Genomic DNA, 23,138 nt, shown 5'->3' on the forward strand with positions numbered 1-23,138 from the left:
ACAGAGCAGGCACCGCACCTCGCTTATGCCTCGCCCCCCCCCACATGGGCCGCACGGGCCCCAATTTAAAAATGAAGAGACGAGGCCTGTGAGGAGTAGTGTACCTGCCCAAGGTCGCTGTCATGGAGTGAAAGGGTCCCCTACAATTCCTGTCCACCCAGAACGTTAGAAAAGGACTTTATTTGGAAATAGGGCCTCTAAGATTTGATTAGTTAAGATGAGGCCAGACTGGAGTCGGGTGGGCCCTGCATCAGTGACCAATGTCCCTCTAAGAGAGGAGAGAACACCCAGAGACACAGGGGAGGAGGCCACTGGAGGAGGAGGCAGCGATGTGGGGATGCGGCCACAAGATAAGGAGAGCCGGGAACCCGGGGAACCTGAAGCAGCAGGAAGGACCCTGCCCAGGGCTTCAGAGGGAGGGCAGCGCTGCCCACCCCTGGATTTCGGACTTCTGGCCTCCGTGAGAGCACACATTTCTGTTGCTTCAAGCCCCCCAGGCCGTGGCCATTTGTGACAACAGCCCCAGGAGAGCGACCAGGTCCCCTAAGCAGTGCTCGGAGCTGGAACGTGGGTCCAGCCCTGTTTCGTTCGCCCCACCTGGGTTCCTGCTGACCAGCACGTCTCTCGCCCTGCCCTTCCATGCCTGTGCCCGGGGCCTGGCCCCGAGTGGGGGGGAGGGGGCCCATCAATTCAGTGAGTCCTGGGTCCCTCTCAGGGCAAGTGTGTCCCCCCCACCCGCCAGTGAAACGCCCCCACAGGCAGGGGCCGCGGAGAGCAGGCAAGACAAGGGCCCGTTCAGAAGTCGTGTGCGGTTCGCTGATCACTCTGAGGACAAACGTGGGTCTTTCCCAGGCCATGCTGACTCATGTGGCAAGGCCATCCTCCCCCCGGTGCTGAAACACCTAAGGAAGGAATTTCCCCGCCACCCACACATGATCTCAATTTCGGCTTCTCACCTTGACGGTTTCTTGTTTGCTGCTAACGTCTCGTGTAGGGGATGGGGGCTGTCAGTGGGGCCGCCGGCTTGGGGTCCAGGAAGCGATCGCAACATCAGTGACATTTTCCAGGGGAGAACAGATCCCGTCTGCTGGTTCGGGTTGCCCATGGGAGAGGCGGCAGGTAACCAGTGTCTACTAAAAGACTCCCAGAGACATGAATGAAGATACTGGTTTCAATGCAGTCCCAGCAGAGGGTGGGCCCTGTCCCCGAGCTGCAGCTGTCAGAACGAAAGCTGACTCAGGCCGAGATGCTCCCGAGGTCACCCCCCCGAAAGGGGCAGAGCACGTCTACCTGAAACCAAATCTGTGTGCTCCTGTCGGTCTCCGTCTCCCCAGAAGATACCTCCTTTGTGGGCCAGCTGAAAGCGGATCCTGGCCCACGTCAGGGCCCTGGAACAGGGACCAGGAGGGCTGGGGCCACTGGCGCAGAGGCCACCCAAAAAGACTAGGGGCTGGCCACCCGAGGGCTTCCTGCTTCACCAAAGGGAGCGAAATATTAGAGATCCTGTCATGTTTGACACGGTTGAGCTGCCTGTGGTGTTTTCTTCCTGAGACTCTGCCGCTGAGCGAAACCCCCTTGAGCTAGAGCACGGGGATGCGGGTCCGGGCTGCTGGGCAACGTGCAGGCCCCGGGGAATGAAGGAGAAGCTCTTCACTGCGTCTGCTTTAATCAACTGTTTGGGCAACTAGCTGGCAAATCCACAGGCTCTGAACACCCCCAACCCATATCTCTCCGCCTCCTCTTTCCTGCTCCTTGTAGAGCCTGCAGGTGGCACATCCTGGAGGGGGTCCTTGCCTTACAGAGACAGCCCCAGTGCCCGGGGGGGGGGGGGGGGAGTGGGCGGAGGCAGGAGGCGCTGTGCAGGAAGGCTTTGCAGCACCAGGCCTGGGTGCATGGCCGTCCGGGTGCGTGGCGATCCTGGGTGCATGGCCGTCCCGGGTGCGTGGCCATCCTGGGAATGCAGTGCCAACAGTGTGGGTTAAAGCGCCCATCATCCTCGTGTTCCCCTGATGTCACAGACTGCACCGTGAAGCCTTGCACCAAGCAGCTGCATCTGACCCTGGCCCACAAGTTCTACCCCCACCACCAGAGGACGCTGGAGCAGCTGGCCAGAGCCATCCACCCAGGCCACGGCTGCCAGTGGACCGCAGCGCTCTACTCCCGGGACATGCGCTTCGTGCACTACCAGGTGAGCGAATCCGGGCGTGGGAACCCCGGCCTGGGCAGTCCTCCCGGGCTGGATCCTCCCCCGGGAACAAAGGGTTGCCCACCCGGCAGCGCACTGACCCCCAGGAGCCCTCCTCTGAGGTATTTCTGGAAAAGGAAGACTGTCTACTATTTTTTTTAAAATCATTTCCCCTTTGTGCAGTTTGGAACTAGCATTCTTTTCTATATGAGTTGCAGACACACAAAAAAAATCGAAAAAACAATGGTAGCATTTCTGGCAATAAAAAAATGGACTATTGAAAAAATTTCCGAATATATTGTATTGCTTATAAATTTGTTTAAATGATGAGTTCAGTGAAACCTCATTGCAAGACTTCCTCCCTGCAAGTTGATGAGCTTAAATGGAAAGTATGCAGTGCTCCCTTTCAGACCCATTGAATTAGCATGAATGAATCCACCGTGTTCCATGTTGTATGAGAAGCTAGAAATAATCTCATGCCAAGGAAGGTGGATGTGAAAGTCTAATTATGTTCTAAGATCTTTCATATTGGAGATTAGTAAATAGTGATAGGAGATAGATGATAGATAGATAGATAGATAGATAGATAGATAGATAGATAGACACCAGAATTCATTTCCAAACCTTTCCCAAGAATTCTGTGCCATATTCTGGTAAATGCTACTATCTGTCATCAGACGAAGGCCTTGGGCCCTTCAAGTCCTTGCTTGAGACAGGAGAACACTTGCCTCTCTTCCAGACCCTCAGGGCCCTCTTCCAGTACAAGCCTCAAAACGCAGACGAGCTGACACTAAGTCCGGGGGACCATATCTTCGTGGACCCCACTCAGCAGGAGGAAGCCAGCGAGGGCTGGGTGATTGGGATCTCCCAGCGGACGGGCTGCCGGGGCTTCCTACCTGAGAACTACACGGAGCAAGCCAGCGAGTCCGACACCTGGGTTAAGCACAGGTGAGTGCTGCCTCTGACAGCTGCCCAAACCTCTCTCCGAATTAGTGCCCAACAACGTCCCTCCGAAAGCAGGGGTTGCCGTATTTGTGTGCTTCTAGACCATTCCATCATTGGTAAAAAATGGCCTCCTCCGTGCTGACAAACGTTATCCCTGCAGGTATACAGTTACTATCTTGGTGGATTCATGGTTTTCTGAGGATAATGTTCAGAAAATGTGAATTATTCTATTTGGCTTCTGAGATCATAATCCCAAAACGACTACAAAAGCCACCTCCTTGTTATGGACGTAAGAGATCATACTCAGAGAGCCTCAGCTTGACTTGATTTCCCCTTCTGCTCAGTGTGCCAGCTGCGAAGTCCGAAGGTGCATGACTAGTTTTCTCTTGCTCCACAGCCGATGACCATGAACTGCCCAGCTAAAGCAACACACGTTCATTATCTCCTAGTTTTCATGCTTCAGGAGTCCGGGCGAGACTCAGCTCGGGGCCTCCCAAGGCTGCGGTCAGGTTTGGCCCGGGGCTGGGGTCTCCTCTGAAGCTCAGGGTCCTCTCCTGAGCTCCCGTGGTGTTGGCAGAACTCATTTCCTAGAAGCCGTAGGCTCCCGGTGGCTTCTTCACGTTCAGCTGGAGAATCTCTTCACTTGAGCACTTCCAGCATCATCTGGAGAGGCTGAGCTTGCTTGAAATCATCAGGTCCTGGCTCCTTTTGTTTAATTTTCTTCCCTCAATTAATGTCCTTCCTCACACGTGTTACTATGAGCAGCAAGAAGAAAATGGCCACGCCTTTAACACCGTGCTTCGAAATACTCTTAGCTACACGACCAGCTTCACTGTTTATAGGTCCTGCTTTCCACCAGCAATTTCGCTGAACTTTTTGCCACTACATGGTGAGCATGCCCTTCCTCCAGTTGCCTGTAACGTGTTTCTGGCTCCTTCCTGATTCTCCCCAGCATCCAGATTACCACCAACCGTCTGTCCAAAGTAGTTTCTTTATCGAGTTTCTCAAAATTCTCCCCACTTCCACCCACTGCTCAGTCCCAGAGCTGCTCCTATATTTAAGGGATTTGTCCCGGCAGCACCCCACTCCTGATACCAAATTGAGGGTCAGTTAAGGTTTAGCCAGAGAAGCAGAACAGCAGAATAGTAATTTTTATATATATATAGTACATGTACAAATTTATATACATTATTGTGTATCTTGTATACATATATAATATAAATACATTTATAAAATATATATTTTATAGTTAATATAAAAATGATGTATTAATAATGTAATAGTGTCTATTTATGTCTTTTTATATTGTAATATATGTATAGGTTTCACACCACGTATATACATATGTATTTAAGGATTTATTACAAGGAAGTGCCGTGTGTGGCTGTTGGGGCCAGAAGGAGGGGAAGGGGAACACAACTGCTGAAACCATGGTGATCGAAGTGCTTGTGTCTGTGTGACAATCGGGAAGGACGCCCCAGGCAGACGGGAGAGCAGTTGCAGACACAGCTGCTACTTGGATCTCTGAGGTCAGGGAAGCCCTAAGCCTTTTTTAAAGACCTTCCCACTGAGTAAGTCAGGCCCACACCAGATAATCTCCCTTTTCATTAACTTAAAGTCAGCGGACCAGGGACTTCAAGGGCATCTACGAAATCCCTGCAGAGCAGCACACAGCTCAGCGTTTGCTTGGACAACTGGAAAAAGGTGTGTGCATGCTTTCCAGCATGACCGAAACGGTCTGTTAAAGAGATCATGAAATCACGAAATAATGTATTAGTGAAATACATTGCAATACTTGCATACAATGCAATACAATGCAATACTTGCAGTGTTTAAAAATGGTCACGAGGAAGTAATTTATGTACTGATATGAAAAAATCCGAGACAGGCTGCAGAACACTGTGGCTAGTACAAAACTATCTGGGGGGAAGGGTAAAGTGAAACACAAGTGTCTGTACATGTATGTGTGGGATGTGTATTTATATGCATGCCTGTGCCTAAAAGTTCCCTGGAAAGGAGCATCTCTAGAAACTTCCAACAGTGGTGCCTGGGTTGGGGGAGGGGCTGGGAGAAGGAAGAGGACTTGGGAAGGAGACTTTGCTCTCTACCGTCCATGATTTGTAAATATTTGAACCATATATATGCATTACTTATTCAAAATATAAATTCACCCATTTTAAATTTAAAGAAAAGAATATGAGGACATTAAGTCAAAGAGAATAAACAGGAGAAGTCAGACAAATCCAGAGCTGGGGTTGCACACACCATGCATGCCGGGAGATCCCTGCCTTCCCATACCTGATGCAAAAAGGGACATGGTTTCCATGAAATGATCACAGCCATTCCAGGTGCGGTAGACCAGTCATCTGGGAGAAGCACCATTTTGTCAGGGTAGACATGGCTGGGGGTCCTATAGGCTACCACAAAGTCACATTGGTGCCCCAAGGGACTGCAGAGCTGATCCAATACAGCCGCCTGTCCTGGAGAGCTGAGCACAGCTTGGATGACGTCGCACTTATTAGGGAAGCACATGTTTCCCTTGAGAACCAACTCTGTCCGTCACCAGGTCCCATTAATGCTTTAAGGAAATCGGGAGATGCTTGTTACACCGCCAACTGACTGAGTTCCAGGAGGGGCGGGGTAGGTCTTCCACTCCCCGCTCAGGATGAGAGAGCTTCACTGCCACCAAGCAATTGGCAAACCCAGATGTTTCTAGAACGACACAGTGAAGGCTCTGTAGAAGATGAGTTTGTGGCTATTGTATTTTTTGCTTCACAATTAATCTGTCAACCACCTGTGACCAACATATCCATTCTAGCCTTTAAGCCTGACATTGCTGGGACTATTCTTCCTAAAGACAAGTTTCCCTTATGAATTAATAAATACCAAGAAAAATTGCAACATGGGCTGCAGGACTGACATTTGGGATGTGCAACCCCCTGGCCTTCCAGCGCCCAAGGACAGATGTGCACGTGCACCGGGAGCAGCCCCTCCCTGCCACAGGACACCTTTGAGTTTGCAGCTCTGCTGTTCTGCTTGGCTACTGAAACGTCCACAGCCCATCAGCCCAAAACCAAATCAACTTCGGCCTTTTTGCAATGGTTCCGGGAGTCTTTGGATTCACTGCACGACAAAATCTCACCCCCAAACCTGTCCGTGACCTTGAAGAAGATGAGAGGTGACCAGCGTGATACGATGGGGGAGTGCCTTCGTGAATCACAGTGACTCTCAACGCTCCACGCAGAAGAACGTACGAGGCATACTCTAGAACAAGGAGCGGAGAGGCGGTGAGCGTTACAGCTTAGAGAACAGTTTGTCTTCTGGCCAAGATGAGAAGGCTTTCAACACTGAAGCCATACCCGTCCAGTAATTTCCAAAACCACAGAGCGAGCTGGTGGCAAGTACCTCAGACGTAATAAAGGTGCCGTCATGGGCTGAATTCTGTCTGCCTCAGATTCCTATTTGAAGTCCTGGCCTCCAGCACCCCAGAATGTGACTGTAGAGATGGGGTCTCTACAGAGGAGATTAAGGAAGAATGAGGTCGCTAGAGTGGCCCCCATGCAATCTGACCCGTATCCCTATGAGAGAAGATCAAGACACAGACACGCACAGAGGGAAACCACGTGAGGACATAGTGGGAGGACGGAGTCCACACACTCGGGAGAGAGGCCTCGGGAGAAGCCAGCCTTGCCCACTCCTGGATCTCAGAACTCGGACTCCAGGATGGGGACAATAAATGTTCTTTCAGCCGCCCAGTCTGGGGTGCCTTGTTATGGCTCCCCCAGGAATCTAATATGGGGATGTGGACCATACAGCCCCACCGACTGCAGCTATGCCCCTTTTAAAAGCCAGGGAGAATTTGAACCCATCTACTCCGTGGTGTAAGTTGACCATTAAGTAGTTCTCCCAAGAGAAAAGCAGAAATATTTAAATGTTAAGTGCTTTCCTTTCTCCTCTCATTGTAATATTGATTGTATTTCATTTGAAAGAAAAGCGAAGAAACAATTTGGTTTTCTCTCCAACTGTAGACCTCACAGATGCTATTTATAGATAAGGAGGCTCTGTTGCATGCGTGGGGAGGCTCGAGCAGGGCGCGGGCCCCCCCTCATCCTCAGGAAGAGGAAACCCACTGCCATTTCCTTTGACAATAGGAAACTGTAAATAGGGCCTCCTCTACGGGAGGAGGGAAATGTCAACGGTTTGGACATGGACTCCAGTGTTCCCAGTCCACTTATGGCCAACAAAAGCCCATGCCTCTTGGGAGCTGGCCTCTGACAATGAGAGTATGTGAGCAAAGGAAGTCTACTTGAGCTGGATCCCGCCAATGGGAGTTTCCGGCACAACATAGAAGGGACAACAATCTGAAAAGAGAAGGTACAACTCGCAGACATTTTGAGAAGTGCCTTCACCAAATTGAAACACCATGCAGGCATGAACGGTCCGGGTCATGAGGTGGTGGCGGTGGCTGTGGAAGGCTGGTGGCCAGAGGCTGGGGTGCAGGGCAAACGCTCCCTGGTCAGGTCTCACCATGGACACGTGGGGGTAGCGGTAGTTGTGGGAGAATCCAGGACATGAAGTGTCTGCGGAAGATATGCTAACATTCACACACGGGCTGAGGACGTAGAAACACACCACGTTCATGATTGAGGAAGATGAATCTTGAATGTATCGATTCCTTCTGGATTCATTGAACCTTCAGGTTTAATGAAATTCCAGGAAAAATCCCAATGGGATCATTCCCAATGGGAGTGGTTGAAAAGTGTATCTGGAAGAATAAACAGGAGAGGAACTGAGAAAAATTTGAAAAATAAACATAATGAGAGGAAATAGTTACCCTACAGATATTAAAAACCTGCTATTAACCGACGATATGGTCCTGGCTTGAGAGAAAGAGGAAAAGTAGATCCATGGAGTGGAACAGATACCAGAGCGGGAGGCCTGGCCTCTTCATACCTGCTGAGGCATCAGAAAGAGAGAAAAGGGTGTAAAATGAATGGCATTTTATATGGCCTCCCCTCACACATGGAACTCAAAGCCAAGAATTAAATGGAAACAGAAAATCATATAAAGTAGAAGGCACTCAAGTGAACTTATTTCTGATTTCTGGACTGAGGAGAGCTTTGGAAACATTGACGTGGCAGAAGGAGTCTTCATCAGACACTTGGCAATCAATCTTTAATAGTGACTATTAAATGCTTGGAATTTAAGGCTTCCGGGTGTTAAAAACCATAAACTAGACTTCAGTAGGAAGAGCAAGAGGAGAACAATGCTCTTCAGAATACAGGAGTGAGGGCGGTGCATCCTTACCAGTCACCCTGGTGAGCGTCAGCCCATTACCTCCCCCTTCTGTTCCTCCGTGGCCATGCCAGCTGTGGCCCGGGTGCTTCTGTCCTCCAGGAGATTTGTGTCTGACGTTTTCACTTCATCAAGAGGCCACCTGCTGGATTCTTCACTCCTGTCCAATGCGGCAGGTGAACAATCAGAAGAGTGTCCACCAGCTCTAGCCACCAGGCCACCCACCTGCAGCTTTGGCCCACGTGTCCTTCTCCCCCATCAGACTGTGCTGTGAGGTCCGAGCTCCCGCCCAGGGGTGCTGATCCACAGTGCCCCACACCCGGGCATCCCATGCCCTCCAAGGGCACCACACCAGCACCACCTGGCATTCCTGAGACTCTCCCCCATCATTCCCACCAGCAAACAAACATGTGGTTATCTTTTTTTTTAAGATTTTATTATTTATTTGAGAGAGAGAGTGAGCAAATGAGAGAAAGAGAGAGCACGAGCAGAGGGAGAAGGAGAAGCAGACTCCCCACTGAGCAGAGAGCCTGATGTGGGGCTCAATCCCAGGACCCTGAGATCATGACCTGAGCTGAAGGCAGACACCCAACTGATTGAGCCAACCAGATGCTCAAACATGTAGTTATCTTAAAAACAAACTCAAGCACAAACCCTTTTCTGTTTCCCTTTTTAGCTACTGCTCTTTTTCTCTGCTCTGTAGATTTTTAAAATTTTTTGTGTAGTTATTTATTTTTTCATCATGATAAGTGTACTCTTTAATCCCCATCCCCCATTTAACCCATTCCCTTACCCACCTCCCCTCTGGTGACCTTCAGTTTGTTCTCTGTTGTTAAGAGTCTTTTTCTGGGCGCCTGGGTGGCTCAGTCGGTTAAGCATCTGCCTTCGGCTCAGGTACTGGGATTGAGCCCCACAGCAGGCTCCTTGCTCAGCAGGGAGCCTGCTTCTCCTTCTGTCTGCTGCTTCCCCTGCTTGTGCTCTCTCTCTCTCTCTCTCTCTCTCTCTCTGACAAATAAATAAATGAAGTCTTTTCAAAAAAATTTTTTCCTTGGTTTGTCTCTCTTTTTCTCTTTGCTTGTTTGTTTTGTTTCTTAAATTCCACATATGAGTGAGATCATATAGTAATTGTCTTTCTCTGACTTATTTCATTCAGAATAATACTCTGTGGCTCCATCTATGTCACCGCAAATGGCAAGATTTTGTTCTTTTTTATGGCTGAGTAATATTCTGTCATGTGTAAATACCACATCTTCTTTATCTGTTCATCAGTCGATGGACACTTGGGTCGTTTCCATATCTTTGCTATTGTAAATACTGCTGCTATGACCATCGGGAGGCATGGGCCGCTCTGAATCAGAATGCTTGTATCCTTTGGGTCAATCCCTAGTAGTCAACTGCTGGGTGGTAGGATAGTTCTATTTTTAACTTTCTGAGGAACCTCCCTACTGTTTCCCAGAGTGGCTGCACGAGCTTGCATTCCCACCAGCAGTGCACGAGGGCTCCTTTTTCTCCACATCCTCACCAACATCTGTTGTTTCTTGTGTTTGATTTTAACCATCCGACAAGTGTGATGTGGGATCTCACTGTAGTTTTGGTCTGCGTTTCCCTGATGCCGAGTGACGTGGACCATCTTTTCACGTGTCTGTTGGCATCTGGATGTCTTCTTTGGACAAATGTCTGTTCATGTCTTCTGCCCATTTTTAATCAGATTGTTTGGTTTTTGGTTGTTGATTATAGATCATCTTAAAATAGAATTTATAAAGATGATCTCCCCTTTCATAAAGTGAGTTTCCCCTGGGGAACTTGGCCATTTGTTTGTTCTTGGAGGATGTAAGTGACCATTCACTCTTCTCCTCTGGCCCCTCCGCCTGTTCCTTCCAGACACACTCGACCCCCCTCTAGTTAGCTGGAGTTCACACGACTCTAGTTAGCTGTGATCTTCTCCCCCTATCCTCCCCAGGCCTCCTGAATGTGTGCCCACCTCACAGCATCTTTCTTGGTTCCTTAGACAGGTGGCAGTTTCCTCACCACCTGCAACCCCTCGGGTCCTGTTTTACCCACCCTCCCAGTAAACACACCCAGCCCTTTCCCATGTGTTTCCCTAGATCTTAATGTGTCTCTTGACTGCTCATTCATTCTTGCATTCCATTCACATCTATCTTCACACCTTTGGCTATTTTAGAAGGTGAATCTATGTGCATGGTGCACTAGTTTGCCTGGGCCTCCTACCACGTACGCCAGCCTGGGGGCTTAAACAGCAGACATCTCTTCTTTCACGGTCACAGGCTGCAAGTCCAAGATCAGGGTGTAGGCAGGACTGGCTTCTCCAGATGTGTAGACGGCCACCTTCCTTGGTGTTTCTCTGTTCCTCCTAGTCTCTTCTTATAAGATAGAATTGGGCCAACCTACCGGCCTCATTTTACCTTAATCACCTCTTTAAAGATCCTGTTTCCAATAAAGTCATACTCTGAGGTGCTGGGGGTCAGGACTCTAAATGTCAAGGGGACACGGTGGAGCCCATAACGGGATTTACTTGGGATTTGTTCTGTGCTGAGCACCAGGCTCTTTGAATACACGGTTGTGTTTCGTCCTCAACAACAACCTTCCCTGCCCATCTTGTCACGGGCGTCCTCACGCACGTGCATGACCAGATGCAGACAGCTGCTTCCCAATGTCTTCATGATAAAAGCACACTCGTTTCTTCTCCCGCAGGACCTACACCTTCAGCCTGGCCATGGACCTGATCTCCAGAAAGGACGGTGAGGCCAGCAGCCGACGAAACGGGGAACTTCACCCTTCACAGACGCCAAGGGACATTAGCAGCATCCAGGCTTTACAGGTGACAGAATTCCCTGGTTTATAAGATGAGCGAAGGGAAGCCACACTTTGTATTAACTCTGTGGTAGGCTCGGCCCCTCAGGCACAGCCACAGAGCCGGGTGGCTCGGCAGGAGGCTCCGCCCTGCGGTGCTGAGACACTGGCCGCGCACTCCATCCACCCCAGGGCAGAGGGGTGGACGCCCCATAGCTGTGAGCCAGGCTGTGAGCCCCTGAAGGCAGCCTTCTGGACGTTGCGAGAACATGCAGCACGGGTCTGTAACTCAGTTGGTCATGGCGCCAGGACATGGGGCAGGGAAGATGCGGGGACACAGCCCTGCCCAGAGTCCCAGACTCTTACACCAATTATCTCATCAGCGCACTGTGTGACCCTGAAAAAGTCACCTCCCCCAGGGCCCCAGAAGATGGGGGTCTTTCAGGTCAGTGCTGGGAGAGAGAAGGGGGCTGGTACTTGGTGGGCTGGGTCCAGACAAGGGCTGAGCACAGGGTGCTGGGCACTGGGAAGGCCACAGAGCATCCCCTTTAGACAGGCCTTCAGTCAGAGGGAAGAGCCAGGCAGAGCAGCTGGCGACCGGGAGCCAGAGACAGACGAAAACGGAGCTCCCTACCCAGACTGCCCAGTCTCTGGAGGGCACAGCGGAGGCTGGACTCAGCCGCCTTAGTGGGATGCTGGAGACCAGGCATGGACTGAAATGGGGCTCCCTGAGGCCATGCCCCCTCTCCAGATGGAGGACAGGAAGCTGGAATGGAAGGGTCAGCTCATAGCTCGGCCTTCATCTGAACTCCCTGCAGCTTTAAATGGGTGAAAGCCTCGCAGACATCTCTCTGCGAGCCGGACCCGCCTCCCCTGGTCTGAGCTCGCCCCTCCATGCGGTAGGAAAAGAAGATTGTGGCATCAGCCTTGATACACGGATGCTAGTAGGCTGAAGAATGGCCTCAAAGATACGAGGTTCTGGTCCCTGGAACTTGCAAGTGTTCTCTTACAAGGACGAAGTGTCTTTGCCTGAGAGCTGAGCTAAAGGTCTTGAAGGGGAGAATCCCATGGGCCCTAAAGCCAATCACAGCTGCCGCTAGGAGAGACAAACAGGGTGTCTGATCCACAGGGAAGAGGAGAGACCACAGATGCAGAGAGGAGGAGGCCATGTGAGCGTCGGGGCAGAGACCGGAGTGTCTCAGCCAAGGCTGAGGACTGCTGGGGCTCCAGGAGCTGAGAAAGCCCGGAAGGATCCCTCCTCAGAACCTCACAGGAAGTGGCCCTGCTGACACGGTGACTTTGGAATTCTAGCCTCCAAACTGTGGGCGAACCCATGTCTTTGCTTTAAGTTGGTGGTGATGTTTTGCTGTAACAGCCCCGGGTCCCTCTTGTCTAAAGAGGCATTGCAGTCCTGGTGTCCCCTAAGGCCCTGGGAACAGGGCCATTCCACTCCCCGAGGACCTTGGGCTTTATCTGAATATTCCTGTTGCAAAGCTCTGCATTTCAAAGTTCAAACCTCTCAGCTCCTCCAGGGAAGAAAATGCTCTAAATTCAAAATCTCAGCCCAATGAATCGGACAGTACGTGGAGAATGTCAGTAAGCAGACTAAGGCTGGGAGCCCACATGTGTCTTGCAATCTGCCTACAGATCAGCCCTCGACAGCGGCAGGGGATGAGATATTTTAATATTCATTGTCCTGGGGAAGGCATCCTGGCGTCAGTAAGCATCAACCATACTTCGCAATTCTAAGACAACAAGACAAACTTCCCTTGGAGCTCGGCCCTGGTGCATTTGCCTCCAGCGCCAGACATCTGTGTGCTGTATTAAGAGACCATCCTAATGTTTGCTTTGCCTTGATCATGTGTCCGTTGTGGAAAATCGGCCCCAAGGCCCTAAGAAACTGCACCTGGAGGCTTGGAAGGTCCCACGGGCTCACAAGCACCACATTTCACGCACATATCGGAATGCAGGCAGACCCGCCAGGAGGGGCCAGTGCGTTGAGCCCCTGGAGACTTCTGCATCGCCCACATGGCTGTGGACTCCACGAGAGACGGGAGGGCCCGGCAGGAGCTGCCTGTGACACTGCCCCCACGCACACCGTGAGGGTCTCAGCATGCTCTCAGCGCTTCCCAACACACGGTTGCACTTGATCCCGCTGACAAACTCAGAGGAGCGCTGGAGGATGCAGGCCGCTGGTGCCGACGCTCAGGGCTCCACACTATTAGCAGAATCAAATCCGAAAGGGAACGGTCGGTGGCATCGGCTGGGGTCCAGGGGCATCACTGCCCCTCCACCGTGCTGGGTGTCCAACTTATCTGCGTTTTCCTCTCTAGGGTTTAGGGGAGATCAGAGTGGGGCTGGGGCTTATGATGTGGCTCCATGCTGAGGAGGGCCACGGCTTGCCACCTCCCTTCCTTACCCCACTCAGCAGCAAAAGCACACAAAATATCAGCTCCTTCGTTTTCACCCTTAAGCCCAGCCTCAAAGAACTGTGAGGCTAAAAATGGGGAGCGGGAGGAAAGATCTGCTTAGGGAAAAGGAGCTGGGCAAGGACAAGCAGACCGGCAGCTACAGCCACCTGCTGCCCAGATGCCCTTCCCATGCCAGCCATCCCAGTGACCTCGGCCTGTCCATCTTGGTGACCTTGGCCCGTCCATCCCCGGTGATCTTAGCTCTGGACATGACCAAGTTCCATGTCTGCCCTGGAGTCCCCCAGCCCACCTCCTGTGACAGGTGCTGTCAGCTCTGCACCTCTTCCTCTTCTGTGACTCACCTTTCCATGTTTGCCCCTTGGTCCCGATGCGATCCGAAGCTCCCTAAGTGGGGAGTCTGTGAACTGAAGCCTGTGTCCCAGCCTCTGACACACATGCTCCCAATATGCTGGGCCTCAGGGATACCAGCAGCAGTATCTACATAGAGAGGAAATATGTAATATCTGTTATATGATAATATATATGTGTGGATATAGAAAATGTCCTAAGAAGTCACTACGGAGGGATGCTCTGGTCTGAATCTTTGTGTCCCCCCAAAATTCATTTGTTGAAATCCTAACCACCAATGTACTAACATTACGAGGTGGGGGCTCTAGGAGGTAGTGAGGTCAGGAGAGTGGGCCATGACGGGATTAGTGCCCTTATACAAGGGACCGCACGGAGCTCCCTTGCCTCTTCCACCCTGTGAGGACCCGGCAAGAAGTTGATCCAGAAGAGGGCCCCCGCCCTATCATGTGGGCACCCTGATCTCAGATTTCCCGCCTTCAGTACTGTGAGAAATAAATGTCTATTTTTTATGAGCCCCCAGACTGGGGGGTTCTGTTACAGCCATCTGGTGGGACTAGGACAGGGCAAGGACTTGGAAGAAACAGAAAGGCAGAAAAGTCAAGGTGCTTTCTATGGTATGGGCTGTTCCTATTGCTTTTCATTTCCTTGCTAGTGTCACAGGCCCAGGAAATAAAAAGTTGATAGAAATTAAAGAGATTTCCACCTGCAATTCCTAATCTTCTTTCATTGCAATGACTTTGGTGAAATGGGCTGTAGCCCGTGAGGAGGGAAGGAAGCGATCCTGCTTCTAGGCCACCTGTGGGATGGCGAGGGGCGGCGCCCATTGAGCAAGTCTAAGACAGCACATGTAAAAATGCACGTGTCCTTCTTTCCACCACGCCAGGCCACAATAGCGAGGAGGAGTGTTTTGGTGGTACGCCACGGCGAGAGAGTCGATCAGATCTTCGGGAAGTCCTGGCTGCAGCAGTGCTCCACTCCGGATGGTAGGTAACGTCCTGGCAGAATCAAACCCCAGAAAACAGATCTAACTAATGACACCCCTGCTCGGCCTCCTGAGCCGGTCTCCTGCGCCCCACTCTTGAGAGCGGCTGTGTAGAGACAGCATAGACGGGAGGGGTACAGGCTACGTCTTTCTCCGTGGGCGTGATACACATGCCCTGAGTGTGCAGCTCACCTCACCTGGTGTGACACGTGGACAGTCGTCGTTCTTCTGGACGCACACGTATGGTAGTTGGTTAGCGACCAGCATTGACTTGAGAGCACTGAGGTCTCTGTGCCCTGCGGTCTCTGAAGCCTCAGCTGCTGGCACAACCCTGTCTCATGCTGTATCCTTCTGAGCTAAGCTTCACCACTGTGGTCATTTCCCTACCATGTTTAACTGTGTTACTCAACCGATGGATGGATTTTGAACATGCATCTCGCTTCCCCCGAGTTAGCCCCCCTGGATGCCAAGAGCTAAGCACAGTGCTTGTAAATCCAGCACAGCCACCAGCAGTCTCTACCGATGACCCACACCTGCACCAGCGAGCGCCCCTTAACGGGAAGCCCAGCACGCCACGATTTCTAAGCCACGGATGACTGACTGTATAAAGGAAGATACTGAATGAACGTAGATTCAGAGTAGCTGGGCAAGCTAAGCTCTTTCGGAATTCCTCCCCGAGCCCTGCAGGCTGAGAAGAGGGGGAGATGCTTAGGAAAGACCATTGGCAGGGGATCAGCACAGAGCAGGAAAATTCTGAGCAGATTACGTCATGACCAAACGTATTTGCAAGGACCCACGGAGGTGATGCTGTGGTTGTCTCTCTAAAACAAGATCGATCAGAGACACAAAGGCTCAGGAGAGAAGCGACAGGATGGTCGGTAGCTATGAGGATGAACTGGCGTTGACACATGTGGTTAGAAGAACGGTTCTGGTAAGACAACAATGATCGAAACCGCAGGCCGAAACGGCACCTGGAGTCAGCGTGCGTGCGGTGGTGGTGGGACCAACACAAAACAACCAGCTCTGAGAACAGTGATGGGACAGCGTGGAAAGAGGAAGAATATTGGTCATCCAGGCAAGAGACCGGGTCACCTACAAGGGAAAGTACTTTAAGGCGCTGGAGAGTCCCAGCTTGAAGGAGTCTCCTGGTGGCTCTTTGCACCGGGCAAAGTGGCCCTACAGTGACCACCGACAGTCTAATTTGCCCGAATTCTGCATATTGCGAGGTTTCCTGCATTACAGTGGGGTGTTTGGGGAGCTGCCAGCCTCTCCTCTGACCCTCTTCATTTCGGCTCACTTCTAGGCCAAGTACCCACACCTCGCACGGCCCCTCATTTCTCAGTGGCACTGGCCAGGTCACCCCACGTCTGTAGGCTCTGCACATCGGAACATAACATTGCTGCAGATCCTTGTCTTCTCTGAGCTCTGCTCTCCGCCTCTCACAGACGGAGTGTCAACGAGGACAAGAGGCCAACATGGAGCAGGGGAACATTTTGTGGGTCACAGATGCCTTTGAGAATACAACACAGTCAATGGACCTTCTCTTGGGGAAAAACAAGAACAATAACAAAGAAATCCACTTTTCTAGCCAACGCACCATGTATCCTGGCACTTAATGAAAGCCTTTCTTCACACAGTGTCTCTGTCAATGGAAGTTCCAAGGGCGATCTTTTAGGGAAATCGTGGATGGAACCAAAAAACCAAGACATTGGAAGTAGCAGGTGGCCTCCCTGTGTTTGTGAAGAGCTGGGATGCCATGAGCAGGGCCGGGCTGGCACTCTCGGGCAGGGCACGTGGCAGGGCCTGCCCCAGATGGGCGGCAGGTCTCAGGAAGGGCGGCTTGGCTGCTAGAACCTGCTGGCAGCCAGGGGTTGGGGCTGCTTGGGAGGACGTGAGGCGTGGACTTGGCACAGGGTCCTCCGCAGGGATGGCTGATAATTCAAGAGTGAGATGAAGCCCATCACTTGTAGACCACGTCCCTGAGCTGGGCCCTCGGGATCTGGGTGTTATCACAGTGACTCATTCTAACAGCTCCGTCGTTTCCCCCTTTCACTAATAAGGGAGATTTAAGTTCGTTGTCTCTGATCACAAACTAGCAACCCGTGGTGCCAGGATTTGCACCAGACGGTCAGCTCGTCGACCTCGAGGTCAGACTCCCCGCAGTCTCTAGATGGATGTTGGGGGAGTCCCCGCAGATCCTCCTGACTTCCAGGCACCCCTGGAACTCCGTCCCCGGAGACAATAGGACACACTGTCAGCTCTGGGGACGGGCAGAATTTCACCTCTGTAATTAATGCCAATGAGGGATTCTGATCAAGTTAAGCCCAGTCAGTAATGGAGACGCTCCGTTCTTCATCAGGAAGATTTTATGAGTGAGTCGTTGCGAGGGGTCATCAGGGGACCAAGGGGGTCTCCTGTTTCCCGAGGCTAAAGCCGGTGTTTTCTGTATTTGAAGACACATGTGCACAGTAGAGCAGCAATATCTCTCCAACTGAATCCACATCACAGAGCACATTCCAGAAAAAACGCAGTTGACCCCTTAAGTGCTAACCCTGCTTCCGATATGGGTCTCGCTCTTGGGGGTTTAAACATGCACTAAGTTGACGGACCTGAATGCCCGGTGCTTGTTTATGCTTTAGGGAAATACTACCGGCCAGATCTGAACTTCCCGTACAGTCTGCCCAGAAGGAGCAATGGTATCAAAGACTTCGAAAATGACCCGCCATTGTCTTCGTGTGGGATTTTCCAGTCCAGGATGGCAGGTATGTTTGGGGAGACTTACAATAATCACAGCAATGATTGTCGTTCAGGCATACTGAGTCCAGGCTACATGCCCGCTGAGGTCAGCATTAGCATTACCCCGCTCTGCTGATAATGCTGAGGCACAGAGAGGTTAAGTAAGTTGCCCAAGATTGCACAGCTAGTGAGTGGAAGTGCAGAGATTGGACCCAGGATGGATGGTTGGGGAAGTCGGAAGGAACGAATGGTAGGCCTGGAAAGGGCAAGAGAGGGTAGAAAAGCCAACGACCTCTGTCTACACTAAGGGTGTTATTTTAAAAATTTAAAAAACACATCTTCTCTTTGATGTTGTTTCAAAATCTGTCAGCTTGGGCTTATGCTTCATGTCTGGGGTTGTGATTCCACTGATGGACTTTCAGGAACAAAAGAAGCCAATGAATTCATCTGGTCTTCCTTTAATGAGTTCAGAACGTGGAATCGGGAGCTGGGGAAGGTGTATGAACTACAGGAGCTCAGGGTCCGTGCGGGCAGGTGCTGGCCTCCACATGGGGCCGCCATAACAAAGTGCCAATGTGGGGTGTGTTCACCAACAGAGGCATTCTCTCTCGGTTCTGGAAGCCAGAAGTCTGAGCTCCTCCTGCGGCCATGAGGGCGTCTGCTCCAGGCCCCTCCCCTTGGCACATAGACACATCCCTCTGTGCCTGCTGTCTCTGTGTCCAAACTCCCCCATTTACAAGGACACCGTCAGAGTAGACTAGAGACCCCCCAGTGACCTCATCGTACCTTGACCACCATTATGAAGACAGCATGCCTGAAGAAGGTCACACTTGAGGACCTGTTAGGACCCCAGCATATGAATTTGGGGGACACAATCTAGCCTGTGACAGCCTCACTGGCTTTGGCACTGTGCATATATCCTACTGAAAAGATCCCCCTCTTTCCCAAGGACTAAGTCCTCTGGTTTTGTGAGAGGCAAAGGCTCTCCAGGCTTGTCCTCCCACGAGCCTCGGGTAGCCTCGAGTTCCCCATTGCTGCAGCACAGATGACTGCGCCCTTAAAACGGCACACACCTGTCAGCTCACGGCTCCATAGGACGGAAGCTTGGGCAGGGCGTGGCTGGGTTCTCTGCTCAGGATCTCACAGCCTGAAAGCCAGGTGTCAGCTGGGCTGAGCTCCTGTCTGGAGCCTCTTGGAAGCAGTTCCCATTTCTCCCGATGCCTGTTGGGGGGATTCTGTTCCCTGAGGTTGTAGGACTGAAGTCCTCATTCCCTTGCTGGCTATCAGAAAAAGGCTGCGCTCAGCTCCCAGCACCCCCATGTTCCCTGCCACGTGGTCCCTTCCATCTCTAAAGCCAGCAGTAGGGAATCTCTTGCATGTTGAATACTGTACTTTTTTTTTTCTTTGAGAGAGAGAGAGCAAGCAGGAGAGGGTGTGGGGACAGAGGGAGGGGGAGAGAGAAAATCTTAAGCAGGCTCCATGTTCAACGTGGAGTCCAACATGGGTGGGGCTCGATCTTATAACCCTGAGATCACGACCTGAGCCAAAACTAAGAGTCAGACTCTTAACCAACTAAGCCCACCAGGCACTCCTCGAGTCCCCATACTTTTGAATCTCTCTGACTTCTTTTCTGTGACCATCAGAGAAAAATCTCTGCTTTCAATGGGCTCACCTGAATGGTCAGGTCTACCTAAAATAACCCCCTTCTGCCGTATGACGACAGAGTCCCAGGAGTGCCAACTCACATCATCACAGCTTCCGGCCACACTCAAGGGGGTGACACAGGCGGGTGCACCAGGGGGTGGGAATCTTGGGGCCATTGAAGACCCTGCCCCCCTCAGGTAGTGAGACACCCAATGGAGGCTACAATTATGAAGAGGCGTTTTTCCACCTGCTGTTTTCCAGGGGAAGCACTACTGGAGAGTGGCATCAGAGTCACCTCCGTCTTCACCTCCCCAGCCCTCCGCTGTGTGCAGACGGCCAGACACATCCTGGAAGGTCGGTGAGAACCGCAGTGAGCTCCTCATATAGCCTTGACCTCATGGTTATTCTCCAAGGGGAGAGGGAAGTGGGCGGGGGGTAAGAATTGGATGAGAGGTGATGAATGGCCACGTAAGGTGTAAGACAGTCATGGAGCAGCCCTCCAAGAGCTATAAGCAGGCACTGAGCCCACCAACATTTCTGGAGTATCAGCATTGTAACCCAGGAGCCTATCATCGCACTGCCCACCTTTGGCCTACATCCACTATGTGTTTAAAAAAAGAAAAAAAGAAAAAAAGAAAAAAAATCTGAGGAGGGGCATTCAGAAACCCAGAGAGCTGGGAATGGCTATGGTACCTTCTGAGCCCAAAGCCCGTGACTCTTGCCACGGCAGGGGGATAGACTGCTGGGAGCTGTCCAGCACCATCAAAGGCTGATGTCCCTTAGGAAGCCACGGGCAAGCCTTTTGCAGCTTCTGCGAGAGAAGGGCAGCCTGTTTGGGGGCCTTGGTTCTGCATCTCCTGCTGGACCCCTGCCCTGCCCTCTTTGTGTGGGGAAAGGGGCATGGTGTAGGTCACAGGGCAGGAGCACAAGCAGAAGTTCCACAGCGATGGGACAGAGGGCAGAGCACATGGACCCAGACCCAGCAGGTGTGCAAATGGGGGGGACGGGGCTTGCCTCCGCTTTCTCAGAGACAGAGGGAGTCAGGCCACCAGCTGAAAATGAGAAAGGGAGGGCCGTCTGGAGGTCATAGGATGCACAGAAGGTATGACAAGCCCATCAGAGAGAGGGGCCAGATCACAGTGGGGAGACGGAGGATGGCCACCGGGCAGCATGGAGAACCCCCTGAGGTCAGCGATCATGATTGTACATTGAGACCCACCCGCCGACTGGGCCCCGGGCTCCCCTGCAGGCGCGGACATGGAGGAGCAGGCGGAAAGCTGGCTCTAACAACGGCTGGGCTGGAGACGTGAAATAAAAAGTTCTCCAAAATGTTCTCTGGTGGCGGTAACATCAGTGTCTCCCATACGATCTCTCGTGGACTGTTAGTCTATATCCAGAACATCCTTATTGTTCTCGTGATGCCTGAGAGAGTCCCAACTTTATAAACCCTGTGTTGCTTCAGAAAAAGGAGGGCACTCAGCCGTCTTCCTAGGTCCTGGAACATGACCAGTCTGTTTCCAGACTGACATCTGAGATGCTAACCTGCTACCCTTAAGTCCTTCATTTCAATGCCGGGTCCATGGCTGTTCAAACGGACTATTTCCCAAAGTGGGACCCACGGAGCAGCAGCTTCCAGAAGGCTCCACAGAAGGAGCGGCCAAGCCCACTTGGGAACTTCTACTGTTCCTTCACGTGACCTATTCACAGTGGACACGGGCCCTGCACAGGCTGGAGAGAGCCCGGGAGCCGGGTTAGACCATGTAACTCCCTTTCCTAAGCGTGCTTTGGCAAAGGGACCTCTTCCATGACCTGGGATGCATTTTGAGAATTGACTTGATTTCCAGCATTTCAGCTTAATGACGTTTGCTCCATTTCCAGCAAAAACGTGCAGGTCTTCTCTGCCCCACTCACAGAGACGGACTTCTGCCACAGTCTTCTCTTAGCTGAGGGGTGAAATGCTAGGGTGGGGTGGCTGGGAGAAGTCCAGATGTTCTGAGAGACAGCTTCCCCTGCCCTTCCCCTTCTGCTCCGTCTGGGGTGTTTGTCAGGATGGGGCCTCAGTGTGACCAATGTGCTCCTCGATTGGCCGGTCTTTCCCAGGGATCATTGGGTTGGCCGATGCAGTGTGCTCTCTCTGGACCGAGGCCCGGTGCCAGTCTGGTTGCAGAGTTGTATTGGACCATCAGGGTGAGCCCCAGGGTGAGCCTCCCAGCCTTGGTCCCTTCCCGACGGACGGGCATCACCACCCCTCCGATATGCTACAACCACCCAGGGGTTTTGACTCAGAACTAGCATGGCTACAAGTAATCACAGATCAATATTTGCCAGGAAAAAAAGTCACATTATTAAAAGGTATTGTTTAAGTGTAAGAAGAGAGTTACTTACATAAAACCAAAATGGACACAGAGGATGACAAATGCTTGTGTTCTGTGGGATCCAGAGCTCAAACTGGAGAAAAGAATTAAGATAAGAGTGGAACCTGGGATCTTTGAATGGACAAAATGGGAGTCCGGCAAAGCTACCCCAACTCTCATGACCCTGGACGAGCTGAAAGAGGCGAATTTCAACGTCAGCCTGGATTATAGGTACGCCGTCCTCTCGCGTTCTGCCAGGGTGGGGAGCTTCTCTAGTTCTTGTTCAAGAAGAAACATTCACGACACCTGTTGAAGATGGTATGAAAGACTGTATTCTGGGAGATCGCTGCAATGCGGGGTTGTCACAGGGGAGCAGAACGGGACTCAGCTCCGAACACAACGAGGACAAGTGGGGGTGGTTAGCCGAGGAGCGGGGTGGGGGTGGAAAGTCACTCAGAGAGTGGAGTAATTCTCCATAAACTGCCCTAGTGGCAGCTGGCTGAAGTCAGGCCAGCGTGACCGGACATCACTGGGTAGAGGTGTGCTGCAGGGATTGCCCAGGTATCGAGGGGGAGCCCATACCAAGGGTGCGGTTCTGGCTTCGCTGTGTTAGCAGGGGTCTTGCTGAAACTGACTTTACACAGTTGGGCACTGAAGCCCAGTGGTTGCTGTGGACCGCTGTGGACCCTGCGGCAGGGCCGTCTTAGAAGGGCTTCTCCTTCCCCAGCTGAGCACACAACAAGCAGGCCAGCGTGGCCGGGGTCCTCTCTCTCGTCCTTTAGGCCTGCGTTTCCCCTCGCCTCCCTCCTGCCGGCTGAGAGTTACGACGAGTATGTGGAAAGGTGTGCGGTGAGTGTGGGACGGATCATCAGAGCCTGCCCGGGGGACGGTAAGTGCCTCCCCCTTCCCACCCACCCCCAGCTATGGGCAGCCCCCCAAGGGTTGGGGTCTTACCCTGGGGTGGAAACTGGCCCATTTTATGAACCTAGGAATGCCCCCACCTCCTCCGCCCCCCACCCCAACCAACAGTGTTACATGGCGACCTCCACAGTAGCGGGGTGCATAGACACATCCCCCTGCCGCCTGGGAGCCCCGATTCTGAGACTGAGAGCCGATGGGATCCAGGACAGTGAGTCAGCACAAACCACTCAGGTCTCTTTCCTAGGACCCAAGAGACTAAGGATGCAAGAACCATACGTCAGCTCACGTTTGAATGCCGATTGGCACAAAGCATCTGTATACGTAGATGGTTGAGACCCTTAGAAAAATCCGAATGTGGAATCTGAACGTGGAAATGCCTAAGAAATTGAGTGGGTTCTGTTAGTGCGACAGTGGCGGCTTGGGTGTGGAAGGGCAGGAAGTCCTCACGTGGCAGTGCTGCCCCGAGGTGGGGTGTGAAATGGCAG

The 23,138-nt window shown here is 52.0% G+C and overlaps 1 protein-coding gene across 2 annotated transcripts in view; it reads left to right on the forward strand.

Annotated features, from left to right (window-relative positions):
- The window catches only part of UBASH3A (ubiquitin associated and SH3 domain containing A), a 37,380-nt gene that overhangs the window by 9,124 nt on the left and 5,118 nt on the right, over positions 1 to 23,138 (forward strand). Inside the window, exons 5-12 of one of the 2 annotated variants that reach the window (XM_045774191.2) lie at positions 2,019 to 2,188; positions 2,925 to 3,133; positions 11,138 to 11,264; positions 14,900 to 14,999; positions 17,638 to 17,760; positions 19,640 to 19,732; positions 21,819 to 21,963; positions 22,515 to 22,621. In XM_045774191.2, the coding sequence (XP_045630147.2) occupies positions 2,019 to 2,188; positions 2,925 to 3,133; positions 11,138 to 11,264; positions 14,900 to 14,999; positions 17,638 to 17,760; positions 19,640 to 19,732; positions 21,819 to 21,963; positions 22,515 to 22,621 (1,074 nt within the window). The remainder of the gene's footprint in view (positions 1 to 2,018; positions 2,189 to 2,924; positions 3,134 to 11,137; positions 11,265 to 14,899; positions 15,000 to 17,637; positions 17,761 to 19,639; positions 19,733 to 21,818; positions 21,964 to 22,514; positions 22,622 to 23,138) is intronic. The other variant, XM_045774192.2, reaches the window with a different exon arrangement.

This window comes from Ursus americanus, chromosome 4, assembly GCF_024610735.1.
Source record: "Ursus americanus isolate L20-20 chromosome 4, mUrsAme1.1.p, whole genome shotgun sequence".
In the NCBI taxonomy this organism is placed as follows: Eukaryota; Metazoa; Chordata; class Mammalia; order Carnivora; family Ursidae; genus Ursus; species Ursus americanus.